Source organism: Acanthopagrus latus, chromosome 11, assembly GCF_904848185.1.
Source record: "Acanthopagrus latus isolate v.2019 chromosome 11, fAcaLat1.1, whole genome shotgun sequence".
Taxonomy (NCBI): Eukaryota; Metazoa; Chordata; class Actinopteri; order Spariformes; family Sparidae; genus Acanthopagrus; species Acanthopagrus latus.
Window position 1 is genome coordinate 30,498,836 of NC_051049.1, and position 25,837 is coordinate 30,524,672.

The following is a 25,837-nucleotide window of genomic DNA, read 5'->3' on the forward strand; positions in this document are numbered from 1 at the left end:
ACCCATGAAATGAAAAATGAAAAACATAAATTATTTATACATTTTAATATCTTATTTATCTCAAAATATTTCATGCAAATTTTAACTTCTTAACAATTAGCATTTTATTTTTAACTTCTTCCCAGGAGAGGAAAAAAAATGTGTATCTTTTTTACATAATAGTGGCCATTGCTTTTGATGTACACAGCAGTTAATCTAGCAAACGTTCATTAAATATATCAATTCAAGCTAAAATTTAATAATCTATAATTAGGCTATACTGAGCCTGATCTATTTATACCAGAGATTTTCTTAAAATGAATTTAATACCTTTTAGAAAAGTGTCACCTGGGATAAAACTCCCCCTGCTACCCTGATTTGCATTTCTATAGCTCACAGCATTTTCATTTAAATGTTAAAGCCTCCCCTAGAATTAGGGGGAGGGGAGTCATGGGGGGACAACTGCCAATCAAGGCCCACATCAATTCCTGACAATTCACAGCAGTTTTCTGTGTTGCCTGCTAATTGCTGTGTGCAGAGGTAAACCTGAACTTTCACGACAATCTACAGTGCCGCTTAGTGACAAAAATCCCACTTTTCATGCAGTGTCCTGAGGCATTTATGTTTGGTAATGAATGACAGGACATATTTTGATGCTGGATAGTATTGTAGTATTGGGGCAAGTTGGTCTGTGCCATGATAGAATCAAAGTTTGATACCCAGCCCTAGTCACCAATTTAAGATGTGACCAAAATGTAACCACTCTTTTTTAATGTCAATAATCATAACAATTGAGGTGCATGTGTTGGTGTTTTTGTTTTTTGGGGGGGGGATTTTTAATATGGCATGTAGTTACTCTCCCTCTCTCTGTCTCTCTCTGTCTGTTTTTGTCTCTCTCTGCAGAGAAGATCATAGATATTCTTCTGTCTGCCACAAAGAACTATGGCCTTGGGGAAGAAGTGGACAGGTACGTTGGTGCTAGTTGTCGAGTCAGTTCTACACAGTGCAGTTATCACAATATCTCTTTCTTTTAAAATCTCTATTTAAAGTCTTCATAATCAGTTAACAGAGACAGTTCTAAATGGTTCATGTGGCCCAACTCTTCTCCAGCACACAACACTTTGTGTTTAGTTATCATCTTTTCATCAAGTTTCAGTCTCTTTATATTTAGTCCATCAATTGGTCATCTGATTTGTAAGTTACCTTAAATATTAGGAGAAAACTACACTATCATCATTTAATCCAAGCTTTAGCTATTAGTTGTACCAACAAAAGTAGTGCAGCAAAAATGAGATTACGTTTCTCTGGAAATATATAATCATATACAGCAATATAGACCACCTAGAGGGAAATGTATGTACCTGCAACCTGTTTTCCCAACATTATAGAATGTATTCCTATGGACAGAGGTGTTTTTACCAAAGAGTAAGTAAGTAACTTTTATTTAGACCTAGACCAACCAGGGTTGGAGACTGTTAGTGGAAAGACAAACCAGTGATGGTGAAATTTCTGTTTCTGCAAATGGAGTGTAGTGGCTTTGATGAGAGCAATATAACAACTGTTTCTGGTAAACACAAAGGATCTCTCTCTTTAACAAAAAGGTCTTCCTTTCCATTTCAGACATTAAGTGTAACAGTCTGAGCTTCTAAGGGACAAAGTGTATCGATGGAGCTCAATAGAACCTTTCACAGCGGACTTGTCAAAGCAGAAAAAGCACATGTGTGAACATTAATTAGGGCTGCATTCTGGTTGTGTGAGCCAGTTCCAGAGCTGTGATATTGTAAGTATTCTTTCAATGACATGGTTTTCTGGGACACGTAGAGAATGGAGCCGCCACTCACACTATTCAGATTAATAGGCAGTCTTTCTTGCTCCATATGACAAGTGCCTCATGCAGAGTTACTATAGATATCCCGAGTAACAAATAATATTCCTCACATCGTGGTAGACGGAGTTACCAGGTAATCATTACCAGGTGCAATATTTTCTCATGCTGCCTTTCTGAAGCATGAGTAACATTATATTCAACCACTTCAGAGGGTACTGAACACAAACTGCCTGGTCACTTGAAAGTCACTTTGCTAACCAGCAGCCATAAAGACAAAGCTAATCACCATACACCATATCATACACCATACGTATGAGTTATCATACAAGCTAACAAGCTAGATTTACCGACAAGCTACATGGCTCGACTGCAACATTGGCGATATGGGCTATTGAGAGTATTACTGTAACCACTGCCATCTTAGCCTTGTGATCAGTAATACTGTTAGTTGTTTGTACATTGAATAAAGATCATCTACATGTAATCAAATGTTTGTGTGTTGAATAGACCTGTAGAAGGAGGTCCAATCGGTGGTATATGATTTCTTAACAAAAACAACAGCATGTGATAAAAGAACACGGAAGAATATTTGACAGCTACAGAGAAATGTACCAATCATCAGAATCTGCAGCGGCAGACAATACAGACTTTCACTGAGCAAATTTACTGCATGTAAGACTCACAACATAAACACATCCACACCCCCTTGTGAATGTCTGGGACAGTCATGCATAATTTTTAGTCAGCATTAAGATCACAGTTTATGGTGCAGTGTGACTATATGTAAATATTTGGATCTGCTGCTGAGGAACAGAACTACTAAATATTATTTCAGCCTGCTCATCATTAGATGATTTTAGGTTGCTTGAATTTATTCTGTTTGCTTATCCCCAATTAATTTTGTCTCTCATTTTACAAGTAATGACACATTCTGCTGAATTCTGCTGATTTTCATTCTGGATCGAAGATTACATTTGGGTCTGCCAATCACTGTAAGAATACAAGAACATTTTCGAGGCACTGAGTATCAGAATGTGTTCTATCTATTAATTAGTGGTATACTTAGTATACTATCCCATTTGTAAGGTCTTGTTGTTGTTGTTGTTGTTGTTGTTGTTCTTCTTCTTCTTCTTCTTTTTCTTCTTCTCTGTTTACTTTGAATGGCAGTTTGGTAAACCAATTTAGGTACAATGCTGCCACCTACCAGATTGGAGTGTGGAGCAGTAGATTTGCAGAAAAAAAGAATGCTTAAAAAATATATGTATATAGAAAAAAATAAATCCTTTCAATTAGTCCTGTTTCCTTCAAAATTGTATCACATGTTTGTATGTGTCTGACTTTTGAAACTGACTTTAGTTCCCTTTATTAATGATGCCAGTACCCTTCTTTCTCCCTCATTGCCCCTGCATTCAAACAGGACATGTTTTCCAGATTCAGATTGTTTGCAATGTACACATCTACCAGTTGGATGTTTTCCAATTTCATTCAGTAACTGATTTAGCCCAATGTGTCCTATCCTGAGACAGCTGATGACTCCATCCTCTTTCCAGTCCAAACCCTCATGCTTCTGAATGTGTAAATGGTTTTTATCTGTATTGTTTATGTTCCAGTGTTCTTGCCATCATTCCCCCATTGATTTATCCTCAGTCTGGGAACTGAAAGGAATTCTTATGTCCAACATTTGTGATTTAAGTGACTCTTTGGCCAATACATCCACAGCCTCATTCCCCTCTACTCTGACGTGGGCAGAAACCCAAACAAAGTCACCCATCAAATCTTTACTGTGGAATTCATGAATTAATTGGTAGCTTTTAATAAGCCTATCTTGTCTGCATGATTTCCCTGTTTTAATGCTAGAAAGAGCTGCCCAACTATCAAAAGCAACATTGCTTTTATTGTTCTCTTCAGTCCACTGTGAATCAGAATAGCTACTAGCTCTGCTGCATACACTTATAAGTGGTCTGATGTTCCTTTCTTGATAGCCTTCTCATACTTCGGAATGTAGTATGAGAGGACTGCTTTGTTTATCTTTTCCGACAAAGCCGGCAACGACATCAAATGTTGGATGCCTTGAAATATGTGCCGGGACCCTATTTGTAATGTTGCTGAAGTTTGGTGCTGTTCTGAGCATTATTTGTGGCTTTTTGATGGCGATTAATACTTGGATCCGTTTGCTGTAGTGTATTGTTGTTGTGCAGTTGTTTCTGAGGATGCTAAAACTACGTAAGCTAGTGGTCCGCAACTTTATCTCTCAAGGAGGGGGTCATACTCGGTGTGTGTTAGAACATGGATTAAATTTACACCGGAATATCCCTTTAAGAAGTTGTTAACTGTTTTACAGTGGTCTTTGATTTTGTCAACATGATGCTTTTAAGTCACTGTTTCATCAGATAAAACCAAGAAACCTAATCACATTGACCTGCTCAAGTGTCCGGCCATATGGTTTTAAATGCATGTCCTTGTGAGATTTGGAAAAACATATAACGTGACATTGCTACAGATAGTTTAAGAGCCCTTTTATTTACCCACTCCTCCGTCTTATCAACTGCATCCTGCATTTTGTTGTATAAATACTTTAAATTACACCCCCTTACCCATCTGCAAATGCATTCCCCATCCCTCTTTCAATCTGCTCAAACGCTTGTTAATCATAATATTAAACAACACTGGACTGCAGACACTACCCTTTGGGGCTCCATTCTCAACTTGATGAACTTTAGAACACTCTGTCCCTCCCCATACCTCTATTGTCCATCCAAATAAAGTCCGATACCCAGTTATATAAACTACCACCAGTTCCTAACCTACCTTATTTAATCAACAGACCTTCTTTCCATGAAGCTTTTTTTCAATATTGAAAAATTGGGTCCATTGTGTTTCTTCCTTTTTAAAATCTGCTCCTGAAAAGGAAAGAATGTTATTTGCCTTTTTCATCATATTTTGCTCTTTCAGTTATCATTAATTCCATAGATTTCCCTAATTGTGAGATAAGTTAATTTGATCTAAAACTTGAAGGATCTGATGTGTGTTTACTGGGTTTTAAGATAGGCACAATGATTAATTAATTCCAAGCTGCTAGAATTCTCCCTGGGTCTCACATGTTATTGAATGACACTAATACTGTAAGGATTGCACTGTTTTCTATGTGAGCTAACATACTAAAACAAATGCCGTCTTTCCCTGGTGATGATTATCATGAATTTAAAATTGCCATCTTTGATTCTGTCAAATTTAATGCCAGATCTGAATATTTTGTTGTTTTGAATTTCCTAACATTCACACCTGGGTTTTGCAAAAGAGTATTGTCAATTAGCAAATGCTTTTGTCCAAGATGACTTACAATAAGTACGTTTGTCAGGTCAGAAGTTCGTTCCACCACTGAGGCACCAGAACAAAAAACATTCCTGACTTCACTGAGCCACCTTTCTTTGCTCTAAGCGATGGCGATACCAGCCAAACAGCTAATGTAGTGGAGCGAAGTGCTCGCGCTGGGGCCTGTGGTCTGAGTAGCATTGTCTTTAATCAGATGCAGTCTGCAACATACATGGGAGAATTTGGGTAGAATATAAACGAGGCGTGCTTCAGCATTCAGCAGATTAGGCCACAGCGGTGATTTTACGGGTGCAGGATAGTCTGTCGTTGAAGATTACGCCCAGGTTCCTTGCAGTTGATTAAGGTGATACGGTGACATTCTTGACATCGACTGACCAGTTCTGTTCGGCTGTTGTCCAAGTGGAGATGTCTGTCAGACATACCAAGATGCGCGTTGCAACATGGGTGTCAGATGATGGGGGAAAGAGAGGAACAGTTGATTGTCATCTGCATAACAGTGGTAAGAGAATCCATGTAATGTGATTGCATAGCCTAGTGATCTAGTGTATAGTGAAAATAGAAGTGGTCCTAGCATTGAGCCTTGAGGGACACCAGTTTCCAGAAAGCAGGGTTTGGACAAGGAGCCATTCCACATGACCTGAAAGGTGCAATTTGTCTGATCATTATCCATATGTCTGAAAATTTCCCTCCGGTATTGCAATATTGTCTCAAAATGTCTAAATGTCTCAAAGCCTTGTTCCTTCCTTTAATAGTATCTCTAAAATGCCCAATCCCACCATGGTACACTTTTGGGTGTGGGAAAAAGGGGGGGAGGGAGGGGGTGTAGGGAAAAAAGGGGGAAGGGGAGGTGGTGTGGGAAAAAAGGGGTAAAAGTGGAGGGGTGTGATGTGAAGAAAAAGGGGGAGACGTATGTGTTGGAAATCAGAATACTTAAGTTAAGAAAGTTAAGAAAAAAAAAAGGACCCATCATGTCTGAGTACAATTATTGCAGAAAAGTTGATTTTATGAAGGGGGAACTTGTTCCTGCCACGTCCGATGAAAAAATCCAGGGGATGCGAATGAAGATGGAAAAACCCTTTAATCCATCCTTGATTAGTGAAACTCCTGTTTCCACCTTTAAAGATAATGCATCGACTTTGGATATTGTCCTTGACGCTAGGCAGAAAAGAAGAGTGTTTCTGAGCAGTACTCACATGCCCCTGGCAGAGTCCTTGGTGGAGAAATGGGCCTTGGAAGATTATGGTATGGAAGGATCCTTTGGGTACTTTTTCAGATATGAGATGGGTGATCTCTGCTTATACCAGCTGAAAGAGAGTGGAGAGTCAAACCCCATTTCTGATGCTACATTATTGACCACCGTTGATTGGGATGTGTTGAGTATGTCAATGCATGATTTCCTGTTGTGTGATCCTTCTGCGGTCGGTAAACGTGTAAAATCCAAAGGAAGCTTGGTTACTTTCCCAACAACGAATGAGTTGAAGGAGTGAAGAATTCTATTCATTTTGAGGACACACCCCCGGCAGGCCATGAGAACACACTCCCTGCTACAGTCTCAACCAATCTCCTTTGAGAACACACCCCCGCTTCAGTTAACCCTTTAGGCGCCAAAGTCGCAAATTTGCGACACCCCACTGTACTCAAAACAGCTGTTTTCTCCTAAAGGGGGGTTACATGTCGTTCATATTCCTCACCACTAGCTAGCAGACATCTCTTACTTAGACCTTAGCTCATAAATACGTCATGCTTCAATGCAAAATGTTCGAGGGAGTCCCATGCAAACTGTTGGGTGAGAGACCGGAGACAGTGGACAACGAAGCTAGTCTGCTGAAGCGGCATTAGTGGATTTAGAAGTTATTGAGACGAAATAAACAACAATGGGAAGCAAATAGTTGACACATAGGGAAGTGATTGAGCTCCCATTCGCTGATTCTGATTCTGAAATGGAAAATCTAACTTTGGGAGATGACGGTCGGGCGATTAGTGAGCTTGCTGGTCGCGGTGCGTCTTTGCATAGCAATGGCGCTGCCGCACAGAGCGAGGAACATGCACAAGCACAAACATACGACCCTTTGCCCAACATAGGTGGGAATGGAAATGATACACAAACTCGTATCAGTAAGGGAGTGAATGGATGTGGTAAAAGTAGCGGGGGTGGTGAGAACAGCGCTGGGACCACTCTTTCTACCGCGACGGTCACGTAGCCTCCATCCACGGCAGTGGTGCAGCTATGCGACGCAGCAGTGTTCACGAAGCACCGAGCACACAGGAGTCCAACTCTTCTCACAACACTAGAGGGGATAGCAGGGGGAGACGTGGACGAAGTGTCCGCAGAAGGGCTGATGGGTTTCGTAGGGGAAACAGGGGAGGGCAGAACAGGGCTGGACATGATGATGATGATGATGATGATGATGGTAATGGTGGATGGGCTTACTTGAGAGATGAGGAAGTATATCAGGAATGGATAAAGCTCTCTGATGAGCAAATTGGATATCGTGGTGACAGAGCTATAGTTCTTATTCTCTCTGTGCCTTGCAATGAGAGACTCCACACTCTACAAATACTGCAAACTTTTATCTGGATAGATGGGCACAGATAAGGCCTCTGCAGCTAAAAGATGCCTACTGCTATATAAGAACAATAATAATAATAATAATAATAATAATAATAAAGAAGAGAAGAGAAAACAAGAAAAAGGGAAGAAAAAAGACAAGAAAAAGTGTCCGGGGGTAAAAAAAAGAAAACGCATACTGTTTACATGAGTTTTGTGGTGTAGTAATAGTTCTAGTTTAGTTCCCTGTTCACTTGATGTGTGGACAACATAACAAATGGATGGAGGGGATGAATCTGATGAAATAAGTTCAACTCTCTTTCAAAATATCAGGTATTTCATGGAAATGACATAATCCAATATGGCCGCCATCATATGACGTCATAATATGCAAATTAGATGGGGACATTTACTCCCAAGAGAAACTTTACGTCGTTCTCAATATTTGTCTCATTTACACTTTGTCTCTATCTCAAACCATTTTCAAGCCAGAGCCTTCTGAAATTAGATGTCAAAATCTAGTATTGTTTAAAATAAACCCCGGCGCCTAAAGGGTTAAAACAACCCACCAGACAATGAGAACGCACAGCTTGCTTCAGTTTGGACCGATCCATATTGGTTCACTTTGTGAACGCACACGACCCCCTAACTTCTCTCATTACTATATCAAGGCCCAGATTTCTCCCACTTTTTGGAGTAGTAAAGAAGATGTCATACAAGACAATTAGACGCGTAAAGACCTGCCTTCTACCACGTTTCAACGAAGTTTCACCACCCGTGAACATGAGAGAATTGATGGCTATGCTGGAGGAGAGCGATGAAGAGATGTCTTTAGACTTGTGCTATAGACGTGTCAGACGAGTGTTGAAAAGCAGCAGGGGTACTCAGACTGTGACAGACACGGACATGGAAGAGGAGAAGGAGAATGAGGGGGTGAATGAGGAGGAGGAGGAGGAGGAATGTCTTGCAAACATAATAACACCGTCTCCATCCCTGCCTCCGACCCCGCCATACACACTCTCAGACCCCTCAGACCCCTCAGACCCCTCGAGATGGACCGAGTCTCAAGTAAGCGGATGGCTGAGATCTATCGGTGTGAAAGAGGCATACATCGAAATGCTTCATGAAGAGGAGGTAGATGGGAAAGTTCTTGGAAGCATCGACAAGGTTTTTCTGTGTGGTAGAATGAGCATGAAAGTGGCACCCGCTCATATGCTGATTCATAGGAGAGACACACTGTTTTTCAACTTGCAGCAAAACTCACACATGACGACCTACGTCAGTGATGCTAACGTTTTTCATCAACACGGTGAGAAGGGCTGTGTTTCATCTGCTCAACCTGGCTCTGACCAAGTTCAGGCAGAACAAGTGCTATGGATGCCAGGTGAACCACCAAAGCCCATGCTTGGAACCCCCCAAAGAGGACTTTCTCCTGCACAACTACTTTGGAGTCATCATTCAGGCCATTCAGCGCTTGGTGACGCTTCGTCGCATCAAGGCTGAGGATTCAAGGATCAAAAGCATTGCCGAGTCTATGCTGTCTCAACTGAAATCTGAGAGAAAAGTCTCGGGAGCCACAGATGACATGTACACTGAACTGGTAGCGGGTGATGAAACGATTCTGAGACATCTTGATATAGTGACAGAGTATTGGAAGAATTAAAAAAAAAAAGATTATTATTAAAGGTAATTATTGGAGAAAACTTGTAAGCTTTGTTGAGAACCAAGCTGTTATTTACCCATTGATAGAAGCGATAGAGCCGGTAATTCTAAAACGAGACAAGCCTCACAAAATTGTAGAAACTGAAAAACTCAAAAACCTTCTTCATTTAATCCGTTCACAGCCTACCTGGGAAGTGACCGTCTTACTTGCTATGTATCAAAGTTCTACAACTTTGTCTGAAACCTTTGAGGGAATTTTGTCAGAATGGTCTAAAGAAAAGTCTTTTCAACCTTCACCTTATCACGTGTTCATTTTCCAGAAAATTCCAGAGTATGCATCCAAGAAAATCTGTTTTTTGGGACGATGCCTAAATACATTGTTTTGGGCATGGTGAATCACAAAGCTTTCACAGGAAAAAGAGATCTCTCCCCCTTTAATTTCCAGCATTTTGATGCAGAATACATTACTCTCTGCCAAGCAGGAAAACAAATACCCTTTAAAGCTTTCCAACCTCAATTTAACCAGGGGGTTTCGGTCAGAGATTTTTACAACATGTTTGTTGCTACAGGGAGGCATCTGGCAGATTTACCTCTGAGCATCGACAGACAAAATTTTGAACGGGGGTATTCGCTGTTTGTGTTTAATCTCAATCCAGGAGAGGAAAGTGATGCATTGTCTAGGGTTTCTAATGGAGCTTTAAGGCTGGAGATGAGACTCAGACAACCCTTACCCAACACAGTCACTCTTGTGGTTTACACATGCTATGACTTTATTTTGGAAATTGATTCCAAATGACAAGTGCTGGTGGACTATTATTGATGAACAAAATGAATAATCATCAATTGGAGAAGCTTCTGCAAAAAGTGTTGGGGGATGTTTTCTGCGGTGTGTGGGCCTCTGACCAGCTTCCCTCACTGACTCGCTCCTTTGCCTTACCCTCCTACTTTATCGTCAACACGCATGAAGGACATCAACCCGGGGAGCGCTGGTTATCTATGACTCTGGGGGAAGATGGGAGTGGAACTTTTTTTTGATTCTTATGGATTTTCTCCCGATTTTGAAAAATCATTCTGACTGGATATTGTACCACAACTTCCATCTTCAACACCCTTTATCCACAGTGTGCGGTCAACACTGCATTTATTATCTGTACCACTGATCTTGCAGGTTGTCTTTTGAACAGGTTTTGTTTTTATACGATAAAGATGTAGTAAAAAATTACCTTGAAGCATATGCCTAACGTTAACTTTGCACTAGCTCTGATAAGAATAATAATAGATTTGGTGCACAAGATGCCTGTTCTTTAGAAACTCTTTTGAAAAAAAAAGAAAATGCTGTACACACTGCATTTGACAAATAAAAACATTTTATTGATACAAAAGTTTTGTCATGTCATTTCATTCAAGGTTTAGCCAACGTGGAGACAATTAAATTTTTTTACCTCTTCTTCTTTTCCTCTCACTCCGCAACTCCTCCTCGATGGGATGAATCCAAAGCTTAGGGGTTAGAAATATTTTTATTTTTCCACTGTTCTGGTTCAAACTCCCCCTCCGCTTGTAGACGTGTGTATTGATCCTATGCTCTGGGGTTATGAATGACCGATGTGGGGATGTTTAGCTCCGTCAATATGGATAAAAATCTCCATCCATTGGGTGTGCGGTTGTGCATTTTTTTTGTCCACTGCATCAGGTGTTTCAGTAAATCAGCCATATGAGATCCTTGCACTGGTGCTCCATTATGAACAAACTTTCATTTATAGGGCCATCCCTTATCATTCTCTGATATTTTTTTCATAATGTACTCGGCATTTTTACGACTACGCTGGGGAAGGTTTTTCATAACCTCAATCATCGTGACATCCTCCGACTCCCTCTCTGAGAACCCAGCCGCATTATTCCCCGGGTCAATGTTTCCTGGGTCGTTCCACGGGTCACTTCTTGGATCCTTGTGTAAAGTCTCTTCCTTTTGCCCCTGCTTAACCAGGTTAAGATATCTCTGCAGCAGGGCATCATATTTTTTGACTCTTTCACGAGAATTAAATCCAGGTTCGTTTGAGACGTCTCTCATTTTAGCATCCAGATCATCCTCCGCCGAATGTTTGATCGTTAGGAGAAACATTTTTTTTAATCTTTCTCATCCTCAACCTCTTCTGACCAATCCCCCGATAAAATCTCCTATGAATGGTATGACTGTAGAGAGCAAGGGTAAAAGAAATCCCCTGACTGTTTCATCAGAGTCTGTCGTTTGCATTTCAGTCCGGTCCTTTTATCAGCCTGCAGTCTGATGATTTTCTTTTGTTTTTTAAGTTTATTGAATTGAGACTGAGATAAGGTGTCTGGATAAAGTCTGGGGAGCCATAACTCAGAATGTCTCGACGTTTTTGAGGCGTGGCATAGTACAGAGCTTTTAAAAAAAAAAAAAAGTATTTTCACAGAAATTTACTCTGTAATTTTTCAGGGTTTTTTGTTTTTCTAAGTGTAAATGCCAAAAAATACAGCAAATTACTTTTATTACAAATATTTATCATAAAATAAAAGTGGTAATCTGTAAATTAATATGACAGATAATTATGGATTTTTTTACAGGATTATTCAATCGCTTAATGTTCTTAAATGTGAAATTGCATTTAATTTTACGTAAAAATGCAAAAATTACACATCCTATTGCTGAATGTGAAATTGGGACAACTTTTTGTTTCTTTACAGTTTAACTTTAAACGTACAGTAAAACAATGTAGAACAAAAAATGTAAAAAAAAAACAGTAAAAAGTATGGCAGCAACAGTTGCGAAACTGTTACCGTCAAATTACAGTAAAAAAAAAAGTTTTAGTTATTCTACAGAGTTTTGTTTTTTGTTTTTTTTTGTTTTCTTAAATACAGACATTTACTGTAGGCATTCTCAGTATTTCTACAGTACAGCTGCTGCAGAACAAAAAAAAAAAATCTTATTATAAAACAGGCCTAGAATGTTAAAGAAATGTAAAAATCTGCAAAAGAAAAGGCAAGAAATGTTAAAAAAAATTACCCAATTTAGATAAAGACTTTCTTATACAGTATCCTTTGTAAATTCATAGAATTATCCAATCAATCCACAAGTACTCTTTATAAAAGTACAGATTTCTGGATGTAAAACACACACACACACAAAAAAAACATATTGTTCTTTTATGTGATTATCCAATCTATTGACAGTAGATTTTTATTAAACATTAGTTTTCCACTGTACAAAACATATGATCATGTGGTTATAGCTTACAGAAAATTATTATTACTATTATTACTATAAGTTATTACTTTATATAAACATTATACGACAGTATTTATAAGCAACTACCCAATGTATCTACAGACGTTTACCATTAATGTATGGGTTTTACCTCATATAAACATTATTTTATAGTAATTAAAAACAACTATCCAGTGTTGTACAGGCTTTTCCCATTACTGTCTGTGATGTACTTAGTATAAACATTATTTAACGGTAATTGGAAGCCACTGTCCAAATGTATACAGGCGTTTACCATTAACGTATGAGATTTACTTTATATAAACGTTATTTAACAGTAGTTAAATTTAACCACCCAATATATTTACAGACTTTTCATATTGATTTATAGGATTTACTTCATATAAATGTCAGACTTGGGACAAAAGAGAGGACTCAGATGCAGATAGACAGAAGTAGAATCAATATTTTATTTTTCTGATTCGCGACTCTTCAGAAGGCGTGATAAATAAAACACTATGAAAAATCTCTGAGGACAGACAAGAACAAACAAACACACAACACTCAGAGGAGGAAAGCATGGCTATGAAAATTACTCTACTCTATCCTAAACCAAAATATAACAGAAGGCGCTCCCAAAGGAGGAAAAAAGAAACAAATACAAAACTTCTAAACTGAAACACAAAATCTAACCAGAAAATTAACAAAATCAAAATCACTCTCTTAAGAGGTCTGAACACAGAAAAATAAAACAAGATAATACTTAGCAAGACGTAGTTTTCAAGGACCGTGAGACAAGGGCTTGGGTGATCGACAAAACGATGAAACACTTAGGCGACGCAGACAGGGGAAGACAAGGACTTTATACACAAGAGGGAGGGAGACACAGGTGCAAACAATCAGGAATTAGGGATGACGTCAGACCAGGAACACAAGAGGAAGGGCACGTGATCTGAAACTGCTTTTTTTTACTGGTTTGAGTTGGCTGACGTGAAATGTAGGATGTACTCTCAGGGACCGAGGCAAGCGTAGACGAACTGCGGCAGGGCCAATTTTCCGGGTAATAGTGAATGGTCCCACAAACCGTGGAGCCAACTTCCTGGATGGGACCCTGAGATTCAGATCCTTGGCGGATAACCACACTCTTTGTCCAGGTTGATAATCAGGGGCTGGGCGCCTCTTACGGTCTGCGCTCCTTTTGACCCGGTCTCCCTGTCGGATCAGAGCCTGCCGGGCGGCTGCCCAGACGCGTCTGCAACATTGAACCATGGCATAGGCTGAGGGGACCGATGCTTCCCTTTCATTATCCGGAAACAGTGGGGGTTGATCACCTAGGGCGCAATGGAAAGGAGAAAGACCAGTAGCAGAGGTCGGTAATGAATTGCGTGCATACTCTACCCAGACCAGGTGCTTGGTCCATGTTGAGGGATTCTGGTGTACCACGCAACGGAGGCCGGTTTCCAGTTGCTGATTGAGATGTTCGGTCTGGCCATTGGCTTCCGGGTGATATCCAGATGTTAAACTGGCTGTGGCTCCAATAAGTCTGCAGAACTCCTTCCAAAACTTTGCCACAAACTGGGGCCCCCGGTCCGAGACAATGTCTTTAGGGAATCCATGGACTCTGAAAATTTGATTCATCATCACTTCGGCGGTTTCTCTTGCTGAAGGTAGCTTGGGCAATGCCACAAATCGTGCCATCTTCGAGAATCGATCGACCACCGTGAGGACGGTGGTGTTTCCCTGGGAGACCGGGAGCCCAGTGACAAAGTCCAATGATATGTCAGCCCACGGTCGGGAAGGAATGGGTAGTGGTTGAAGAAGTCCTGACCGAGCTTTAGACGATGTCTTGTTTTGTGCGCAGACCGAACACGCCTCTATGTACTCCCGGACCTCCGTCTCCATAGCGGGCCACCAGAACCTCCGGGAGATGACATACATGGTTCTCTTGACTCCCGGATGACAGGAAAGCAGCGAGGTGTGAGCCCAATGAATCACTTGTGGCCGCAGTTCCGCCGGGACATACAGACGGTTGTCAGGACAGCCAGCAGGTGATGGGGCTCCACCGTTAGCATGCTTAACCTCCTTTTCTATAGGCCAAGAGACCACCCCAACCACACAGTTCAGTGGAAGGATGTTTTCGATCTGCTCGGTCTTAGGCTCGGGATCGAAGAGGCGAGAGAGAACATCGGGTTTGATGTTTCGGGATCCCGGCCTGTAAAACAGAATAAAAGAGAATCGATTAAAGAACAAAGCCCACCTGGCCTGGCGAGAGTTAAGTCTTTTAGCTTTACGAATGAACTCAAGATTTTTATGATCAGTCCAGACAATGAAAGATTGTTCGGCCCCCTCTAGCCAGTGTCGCCATTCTTCCAACGCGACCTTGACTGCTAGTAGCTCTTGATTGCCGACGTCATAGTTTTTCTCTGCTCGGGACAGCTGTCTTGACAGGAACGCGCAGGGATGCATTTTGCCATCTTTCTCCGACCTCTGAGATAACACTGCTCCTACCCCGTCGTTTGAAGCGTCCACCTCTACCACAAATTGTCGCTGTGGATCCAGCAAGGTGAGAATGGGTGCTGTGGTGAATCGTCTTTTGAGTTCCTGGAACGCATTTTCAGCTTCGGGTTCCAGCGAAAGGAGACCTGGGAAGAGTTAAGAGCATGGAGAGGAGCAGCTGTAGCGCTGAAGCCCCTGACAAACCGCCTGTAGAAGTTCGCAAATCCAAGGAATTGCTGAACCTTCTTGCGGCTCTCTGGAGTGGGCCAATTAGCCACCGCGCTTATTTTAGCCGGGTCCATCTGTACTCTTCCAGGAGCTACAATGAAGCCCAGGAACGAGACAGTGTCGGCATGGAAAACACTCTTTTCAGCTTTAACATACAGATGATGATCAAGGAGTCTTTTCAATACTTGATTAACATGGTTTTGGTGGATGGCTAGGTTAGGAGAGTAGATCAGGATATCATCTAAATACACATACACAAACTGGTCCAAGAAGTCTCTCAATACATCATTAATCATGGCCTGAAACACAGCTGGAGCATTAGTAAGCCCAAAAGGCATGACACAGTACTCATAGTGGCCGCTGGGGGTGTTGAAACCAGTTTTCCACTCATCTCCTTCTCTGATGCGAACCAAGTGGTAGGCATTTCTGAGATCTAGCTTGGTGAAAACTTTGGCCTGTTGGAGTTGGTGAAACACCGATGTCATCAGAGGTAGCGGGTATCGGTTCATGATGGTGATATCATTCAGCGGGCTGTAGTCAATACAGGGTCGAAGAGATCCGTCTTTTTTCTCCACGAAGAAGAAACCGGCTCTGGCCGGAGATGACGAGGGACGGATTAATCCCGCTTTTAGGGACGCAGAGATGTAGTCATTCATGGCTTGACGCTCCGGGCCTGAGATGGAATAGAGCCGCCCCTTAGGAATGGTGGAACCGGGAATCAGGTCTATGGCGCAGTCGTAGGGGCGATGAGGGGGAAGAGATAGTGCTTTTGTTTTGTTAAACACTTCTTTAAGATGATGATAACATGACGGAACGGAAGTCAGGTCCGGGTATTCTGGGTCTGTGATAGGGCCAGCAGAAAACAGATTTATTTCAGCAACTGGATCAGTGTCATAGTGGTTAGCACATTCTTCTCCCCAGCCTTTAATTTGCCCGTTCTTCCAGTTGATGTGAGGATTATGTAGAAAAAGCCAAGGTTGTCCCAAAATCAGAGCGTGAGAGGTGGAGGTGAAGAGATGAAATTGAATGTGTTCTTGATGACTTCCAATGTTCAATTGGACAGGTTTACTTATGTGAGTGATAACGAAAATGTCTGCCCCGTTTAAAGAGCGGGCTCGGATAGGCCTGTCTAGCCTCTCACAATCTATTTGTAACTTACGAGCCAGATTCCAGTCCATAAGACTTTCGTCAGCCCCAGAGTCTATCATCGCCTCCATTTCATATTGTGAGTTTAGCTTAACTTTAGTGAGGGTGCAAACGGCGGTCTTGGAGACCTGGTTAGAACTCACCCCACGATTTCTCTTGACGGGACAGGTACTGACGAGATGGCCGGTTTCACCACAGTAAAAACACCTTCCTTCCTGGCGTCTCCTTTGGCGTTCCTCCGTTGTAAGCCTGGTTCGTCCCAGTTGCATGGGCTCTTCATCGTTACGGCTTACGGCGTTTTCCGAAGTCCCTCGTAGCGGTGTCGGCCATTTTGTTTCGGGCGCAGCGGTGGCTCCGTAGTACTCTCCCCGTCTTATTTCTCGTTGTCTTTGGAGTTGGTTCCGACGATTGTCTGTGCGGATGGCGAGGGCGATGAGTGCATCTAGGCTTGTGGGTAAATCCAGTGGTACGAGGAGATCTTGAAGCTCTGATGACAGTCCTTTCAGGAAGATATCGTACAGCGCTGTATTGTTCCAGCCACTTTCCGCGGCCAGAGTGTGGAAGTGGATCGCGTAATCACAGACAGATTCATTACCTTGTCTGATTAAGCTGAGTTCTTGTGCCTTCTCCCTGTTTGAACAGACAGGATCAAAAGTTTTCGTTAACGCCGTCTGGAATCCGGCAACAGTCTCACATATCGAAGAATTTCTGCTCCATTCAGCGGAAGCCCAGGCCTTGGCTCACCCCGCCAGGTGGGAAATCATAAAAGCCACCTTGGCTCGCTCGGTCAAGAAGGCTTGTGGCATAAATTCAAAATGAATAGAGCAGTCTATAAGGAAGGTCCAGCAGAGTCCGGGTTCACCTGTGTATTGGGTCGGCGGTGCCAGTTTGCAGGTGGCACCTCCGGAGGGAACCGGTACATCCAGGAGTACTGGAGGGTCGGCTGAGTTGTCCCAGCAGATCTTGCATCTGTGACGTGATCTGTCCCATGTTGGCTGCCATGGCGGCCTGGAACTCCTCCTGGCGATTAAGACGGGCTTCTTGGGTTCGAAGAATCTCCGAGAGTCGCTCTGCCTCCGCTGAGTCCATGTCTGGCCTAAGTGTACTGTCAGACTTGGGACAAAAGAGAGGACTCAGATGCAGATAAACAGAAGTAGAATCAATATTTTATTTTTCTGATTCGCGACTCTTCAGAAGGCGTGATAAATAAAACACTATGAAAAATCTCTGATGACAGACGAGAACAAACAAACACACAACACTCAGAACAGAAGACGCTCCCGAAGGAGGAAAACCTACTCTACTCTTAATATCTGTAATATGAAATTTAACAAACGAAAAATCTCTCCGCAGAGGATGAAGCAAGGCTATGAAAATTACTCTACTCTATCCTAAACCAAAATATAACAGAAGGCGCTCCCAAAGGAGGAAAAAAGAAACAAATACAAAACTTCTAAACTGAAACACAAAATCTAACCAGAAAATTAACAAAATCAAAATCACTCTCTTAAGAGGTCTGAACACAGAAAAATAAAACAAGATAATACTTAGCAAGACGTAGTTTTTAAGGACTGTGAGACAAGGGCTTGGGTGATCAACAAAACGACAAAACACTTAGGCGACGCAGACAGGGGAAGACAAGGACTTTATACACACGAGGGAGGGAGACACAGGTGCAAACAATCAGGAATTAGGGATGACCAGGAACACAAGAGGAAGGGCACGTGATCTGAAACGAGAGGAGAGTTACTTTCAAAATAAAACATGAATTCACAGGACAGATCCCAAAGATGAGACAACCTCACCACGATGTCAATAAACATTGTTTAACAGTCATTGCAACTATCCTGTATATCCTATATATTTATATATATATATCTATATATATATATATATATATATATTTATATTTATATATATATATATATATATATATATATATATATATATATATATATATATATATATATATGTGTGTCCGACACTCTTCTTCAGGGGTATATTTTATATATATATATGTCTATTTTGCTATTTAGAGTCTGCACCACATTATTCTTCAAAACCTAAAGTGAGTTAATGTATTTCAGCATATTCACCGTGGTCTCACATGTATTATGTGTGCATTTGTGTTTTAATTGCTGTCAAATATCCTCGCCAGTATCTTTGAATGCAAGACATGCAAGTCTGCCAACTACCAGTTGAGAAGGACTTATATTTATCCATTATTCGAAGAGGGGTTAAAAGTACTGAGACAAGTATGACTAGCCATACCCATTTAAGCACTGTATGAGCCTTTCAACTAGCCTGAACATAAACTTTCGGTGCATGACCTCTGCCACTCCACAGCTCAATTAGACAATCCACAGACAAAAGCTGTCTTAAATATACTTGCATCTATCAATGCAATAATTGTGACAATTTATACACAGCCGATACACTTAAAAAATATATATGCAGGTAAAGAAAGATGTCACATAATTGATCTACACAAAGTTTAAGAAATATGCCAGTGATCATGTTAGGCCCAGGCCTCTTTCTAATATTACATTTACAGAATATGGATCTGACAGAATGGGCGCTGATTGCAGTCTGAGAGGTTAGGGTTAGGGTTAGGCAGTACAGTCACTCAACATGTCAAACAGGTCACTATGCAGCTGTACAAAATCATCACTGCTTCGTTTAACCAGGGTTTATTATTTGAAAACACTTTCACATGTTTAGTTGGGACGACTGAGTCTTTTAGGTAAAGAATATAAGAGGATATCACCCCTGGCCTCTCATCGAGATCAGTAGAAGAGTTGTTAAAAATATTCCAGTCTATGCTTTCAAGGGCTCTCTTAAGTTCATCAACCACATCTCCGGTCCACATCTCCACTTCTTTGGTGGCTATTTTACTCCTTTTAAGGGGTGGTGTGTAGGTTGGGATGAGATAGACAGTGTTGTGATTGGAAAAGAGCCGAGAGGGGGCTCTGGGAGGGCAGGATATACTGATAAAAAGTTGCTCATTGATTTCAGGTTACAATGATTAAAGTCACCAAGAATGATACAAGGAGCATCAGGATAGAGGGACCGAAGGGCTTTTGTGTAACCTTGTGAATTTTTGTCACTGTATTTTTTGGTTAGCTTTGGGGCGTATCTACACAGCAATAACAAATATTTGGGGAAATTTGCAGCAGAGATTGTCTGAATACAGCCATGCAGATAAGATCACGTTGTGGCAAGTGGTGGTCATATCTTGAAGAAAATGTGTGTTGTGTTGGGTTTTGGTCATAATCACCACAGTTCAAAAACCTTAGATATATTTGAATAAATACAATATAATACATGTGTATTTTACACAGTACTATTAATTTATGTTATGTATTATTCTATTAATAATTTATATTATGTAACAATTTAAAATTTGTATCCTGTTGCATGTGCGTGTAAATTGTTAGCATATAAATTATATATTATAATATAATTACAAATTACAAATAGCAGTACAGAATGCCAGAGTGTCTGGTTTTGACCATAGGTTTTGACTGACTGCTCAGTCAAAGTTCAAAAGTCAAGATAGTTGCAGGTGATTGGGAGGGGAAAAGGCAGGGATATTCAAAACACAGTGACGTCACTCTAATGTATCGAAAGCAGAGATGCTTTGAAATGGACGGAGGGACGGAGAAACAGACACACGTCGAACTGCCTAAGTATTAAGCAATAAGAATTTATTTGGATTATACAGAGACGCATGCTTTATTTAAGTTGTAGTGAAGCTAAATAGCTCAACTAAACTTTGCAGTGTGCAGTCAGTCCATTTGAACGGAGCACAGACAGACAGACAGACAGGCGATGCCTGTTAGCCTATTTGCTATGGAAGGTTGGAAATAGTCTAATTCATAATCTGCCTGGTTATTTGAATATAAATGTTCAAGGGCATCTTGTAAAGGTTGGAAATAGTTGGTTTCATTTTCTAACGCTTCTAATTCTCTGACAGCCTGAGCATAGTACTCATTTGAACGTATGGCGGGTAAGAGTAACGCGACCAAACTCTGGAGAATATTTAAAAAACAACGTAAAGCGGATGCATGTGGAAAATGTACGTCGAAATTTGTCATCCTTTTCGGTGTCAGAGACGGGGATGGAGTCTGTGTGTGTGTGTGTGTGTGTGTGTGTTAATGAAATAAATAAATTTTCGTGTTTTTGTAGAATAAAAACTTATTATAGAAATGTTAAATAAATATATATGAGGGGGAAAAAAAGACTATTACACTTCCTCATCCTGAACCTGAGGACCCTGGGGATCTATTTAAATACATTTTCTGAGACAATGTGAATAATATAAGTTTATTTAATTTTTAAATTCATTCCCATTCTTTATTATGAACTTGAAGACATTGTCACCATGGTGTATGATTTCAAACGCGACATTTTTTCCCCTGCACCGGGTGAGGGGGATATATCAAAACTTTTAATGCTTCTTTTCGCCTGTCCTTAGGGTTTAATGTTGTGGTGGTATTTTAGACAATAGACAACATTTTTTCCCACGCTTTTAAGGAATATAGTGGCATAGCTTCACCTATTGTGCATCTGTGTGTCAGACAGATGAAGTGATCAAAAGTCTCTCTCTCCACTATTTCTCCCCCTCCACTTTTCCCACACACCCCTCCATTTCCCCCTCCATCACGCCCCCTCATCCATCAATCAAACGAGAACAATACCTGTCAAATTTGACAGAATGTAGGGACTTACTTCTCTCTCACTTGACTTTATCTAATTTCCATCTTGGTATCCTTATTTCTAGCTCCCACCATAGTTTTAATCTGATAACGATCAGTGTCCACTGGTGACTTACTAAACACCTCTCATGTTGTGACGCCTACAATAACATCTCATACCAGAGTCAAATCGATATCACTTCATGTGTTTTGAGTATTATTATACCTGTTGCCTAACACACTGAACCCCTACCCTCTATTAATTCTTCTATAATTAAAGGGATAGTTCGTGTTTTTTAAAATGGGGTCATATAAAGTACATATCTATAGTTGATCTGTTCCCTACCATAATCACTGATCAGCGCAGCCTCAGTTTGGAGAAGTAGAGAGCTGCTCCAGCCCAGACACTCTTTTAAACACTGTGTGGGAATATCCTTACAGAGTCGTGGACATGTTTGAGCTCTGAGTTTCAGAGTCATTAGGGCCACTTGTGGGTCGTTGACCCTACCGACCTTTGTGTAGGTTGCTAGGTTTACGTGAGCCCAGGTGTAAATGGTTGTTAAGAAATGTCATAAGCCACCCCCTCTGTTTAAAGACGGTCATTCCAGTTTGATATAGATGGATTATTTTACTCCTCTTTCAAAAAATCTGTCTTCTCTGGCCAAAATGTCCCCGTTGTTGTCCTCAAATGAATTATTTTTCTCCTTCAGATGTATGTGGACAGCAGAGTCTTGATCTGAGGAGTTGGCCCTCCTGTGTTGTGCCATTCGTTTATGGAGAGGTAGTTTTGTCTCCCCAGTGTACAAATCTGTGCAGTCCTTGCTGCATTGAACAGCATAACATACATAACTCTGTTCATGCCTGGGTGTTTTGTCCTTAGGATGGACAAGTTTTTGCCTTAATGTGGTGGTAGGTTTTAAGTGAACTGGTATATGATGTTTATTGTAGATCCTCCTGAGTTCCTCAGATGTTCCCAAGATATAGGAAATAACAATATTGTCACATTGTCCCTTCTCCTCATTTCTGTCTGCTCTGAATATTTTAAAGGTTTTCACAAAGGTCCAGTTTGGGTAGCCACAGATTTTAAATGCTCCCCTGATGTGCTTCTGTTCCTTCTCCTTACCCTCTGTCTTTCTGGGCATGGTGGTTTAGGGTTCTGATGACCACCAGCTTGTGCTCCAGTACATTATCAGAATCAAACAGCAAGTATTGATCTGTGTGTGTAGGTTTTCTGTACAACTCAATGTTGAGGCGCCTGTCTTCTTCAATGTGTACTGCACAGTCCAACAAGAAGGGCAGACTGTGTCCTCTGACATCTTCCTGTGTGAACTTGACAATTTGTCCACAGCATTTATATGTTCTGTGAAGGCTTCCACTTCGTTTGTTCTGATTTTGACCCAGGTGTCATCCACATACCTGAACCAGTGGCTAGGAGCAGTTCCCGTGAAGTTAATCAAGGCTCTGTTCGCAACCTCCTCCATGTAGAGGTTGGCCACTATTGTGAACACCTGTGAGCCCATGCCACAGCCGAGCTTCTGTAGAAAACTTCACTGTACTGGAAGTAGGTGGTCGAGATAAAGTAAGGTGCAAATGTGGTCATGGTTGAATTTGGGTCTGTAGGACAAACTACTGTCCTGTAAGCAGGCATTTCTTTACCATCTTAAGCGCTTCTTGACTGGAAATGCATGTAAAGAATGATGTGACATCATAAGAAACAATTGTTTCTTCTGAGTCCAGTGTTATGTCTCTCATCTTGTTGGTGAAGATTGTGAGATTTTGAAGTGGTTTTGAGTGTTACCAACCAAAGGAGCTAGGATACTGGCTAAGCGCTTGGAAATGTTATAGGTAACTGAGTTGATGTTGATGATGATGGGTCTGAATGGTGTCCTTCCTTGTGTATCTTGGGAAGTCCATAGATACATGGGATGGCTTCACCAGGGTTAGGGTCAATGACCTTGTTCTTTTCTAATTTTTACAGATACGTTTGTCCACCCACAACATCTAAGGTGTCAATGCTTAATCCAAGGATTATAATCATTAACATTTTTAACTCATCTGTCCCTGTCCAGATTTTGATAACTATAGGCTCATGTTCTTTCCCTAATCCCACACAAATATTGCTAAGCCCCCACCTCTTCCAGTTTCCCCATCATTCTTAATTGCTATAAAACCCTGAATCACAATATCCGTCTTATTTTCCTGATGCTTTGGTAAGATGATCCAGGTTCCACTCACTGAATGAAGCCCCTTTCTGTATCAGTTCAACGATTGGTTCACTCATTGGTTTTATCCAACCTTAAGTTTCGATATCGATAGTTTTTTTTTTTTGTCTGCAGTATTCCTTCCTCCCAGTTCTCCAGCTCGTGATCTGTCACTTCCCTCTGCCATCTCCTGTCCATTCACAAGCTGGTCGTGCTACTGCAAAACTGCTTTTCAGGTTTTTCTTGAAGGTCCCATATTATACCGTTTTTCATCAATTTCACACAGCTGGCAGAGGTCCAACAGCTCTGAATTCGATATGCATTGCCCCAAACCCATCCGTGGTCCTGAATTTCTGCTGTCTAAAAGTCGCTCTACAGAGCTCTATTCAGAGCAGTCTGTTTCTGCGCCTGCACCTTTAAATGCTATGAGCTCTGTCTGTCAATGCCCATTTGGAGAGCCCTTCCTTCTACCTCACTCTCAGGGAGAGGATTCCCTTTGCATTAGCAGTAGCATTGCTAATGTTTACGGTGGATGTATATATGTATCGCTATGACTCGTGGAGATTTTTTCGTTCAAACGAACCAGTTTCACCCAGAATCAGACCCAGAAGGAGAGGCTCCTGAAGAAGTACAGACTCTGCGGCTGCAGCAGGACGTTTCAGAATGGTTAGTGTGTCTGAATAATGTTAGTTTGTTTATATGTGTTGTTACAGTTACTGCCGTGTAGCTAATGGCTAACAGCTAGCGAAAGCTGTGTTTGTCTTCAACACTGTCTCCAAACTCTTGGACACTGTTTGCATCATCTCTGTCTCCAGTCTGCACATGTTTCCAGACTTTATACTGTGACAACCAAGCTCCCTAGTAATATCATTAACATTAAACTCACTTCAAACGCCATTGAATAGCCAACCGAAGCGGAGCTAACTAGTTGGCCGATTTCCAGCTGACTTCACCATACTCATAGACAACTATAAATACTATCAAACCACGGCAACACTTTTCAGTGGCTCGGGTGCAGTTGCTGGGTCCCGTATGGTTGGGACTGATCCTATTACGATGGTCAGTGTCGAGGCAAAGCCAGTTTTGTGCTGACCCTCATTACTGAAGCAGTCCTGTGTGAGTGGTTAACACACACATACATACTAACACGAACCACAGCCGGCACGTTGTTGTTAAAATATGAAACGTAACCACTGTCTCTTCTGTTGTTCTGTAGCTGGGACAGAATATAGGCACTGATGTTGATTTATACAACCAACAACAGAGCAATTTGCATGTCTAGCTTTGAGCGACGATATTGTGAAACACTGCTATGTCACCGCTGGACACATCAAACTTCACCTCGGGGATGAACGCCCCCCTCTCAGATATCACATTTAAGAGGGTTGTCCTCATTTTGTGTGTTTAAGAAGGGCAGAGTGAGGACACGATGTAAAAGAATATGAATGAATATGAATCTGTATTTTAGATATATACTGAATGGATGTTATTGGTATCCATTGCAGAAATGTTTTAGACATCCTTGCTTCACCAAAGTGTCTCTCATTCCCAATCAATTTATGGCCCCATCCCCTTCTGTACTTACACGCACATGCACACACACACGCACACAAACACTGGCTCTGGTCCAGGGCCCCCAAATTATGCCACCTCCTCCTTGTATCAAAGCTGTGTCAACAACTTCAGTGAGATGGAACTAGCTATGTTTTCTGATCACTGAAAGATAAAAACATAATGAAGAGGAACAGCTGTCAAGTAAACTTGTGGTCTCTAACAGTAACCTTAAGTTAATGTACTAGCTTGTAGTCAATCTCTCTCCAGTCTGCTCATCTGTCATGTTAACCTAGACGGACAGTTTATAGCTTTTATCTCCAAGTTTACCAGACACTTCCAATGCTGTTCTGTGCCTGAAAAACATGAGACATCAATACAACTCACATTACTTTTCAGCTTGTTAATCAGCTACAGCTCAGAGGGATAACCGCATTATGTGCACACATTTACATATGCATGCACAAAATGACCAGCAGCAACCTCGACCATACAGACCTGAAAAATTATAGTTATAGGAGAGCTTTGGTCGATTTAAACACGCAGCTTCATTGCTCAAGCTACCCTTGACTTGCCAGTACTGAAGACGTGAACACATTTCTTCCAACCATTACAGGGCTCAGTTAATGGAGAGATAGCGTTGACAGCTAACAGCATGGGGTCAGAACTTTACACTGTGTTTTAAGTGTCTTAACATGCTCCAAATCTCCCCCCAAATTATGCAACATCAGCAGACTCCTTACAACACAGCACTGTAGCGTGTATGACACAAAATGAATAAAAAAGTAGTTAAAACTGTGTTTGTGCAAGGAGCTACGTACTGGTTTGTTGACATCCGTGTCTTCCAGTAGCTCGACCAAACTAGTCAATCTGTCGAGCGTGCACTTACTCCCTCACTGGCAGAGACGGAAACTTGAATTTTGTAGACAGAAACGTATTGCA

At 41.3% G+C, this 25,837-nt stretch overlaps 1 protein-coding gene across 8 annotated transcripts in view; it reads left to right on the forward strand.

The window, feature by feature from the left end:
- st3gal3a (ST3 beta-galactoside alpha-2,3-sialyltransferase 3a) overlaps nucleotides 1-25,837 on the forward strand; it is a 198,184-nt gene that overhangs the window by 71,690 nt on the left and 100,657 nt on the right. For all 8 annotated transcript variants that reach the window (XM_037115135.1, XM_037115137.1, XM_037115139.1 and 5 more), the window contains one exon: nucleotides 883-946. In XM_037115135.1, the coding sequence (XP_036971030.1) occupies nucleotides 883-946 (64 nt within the window). The remainder of the gene's footprint in view (nucleotides 1-882; nucleotides 947-25,837) is intronic.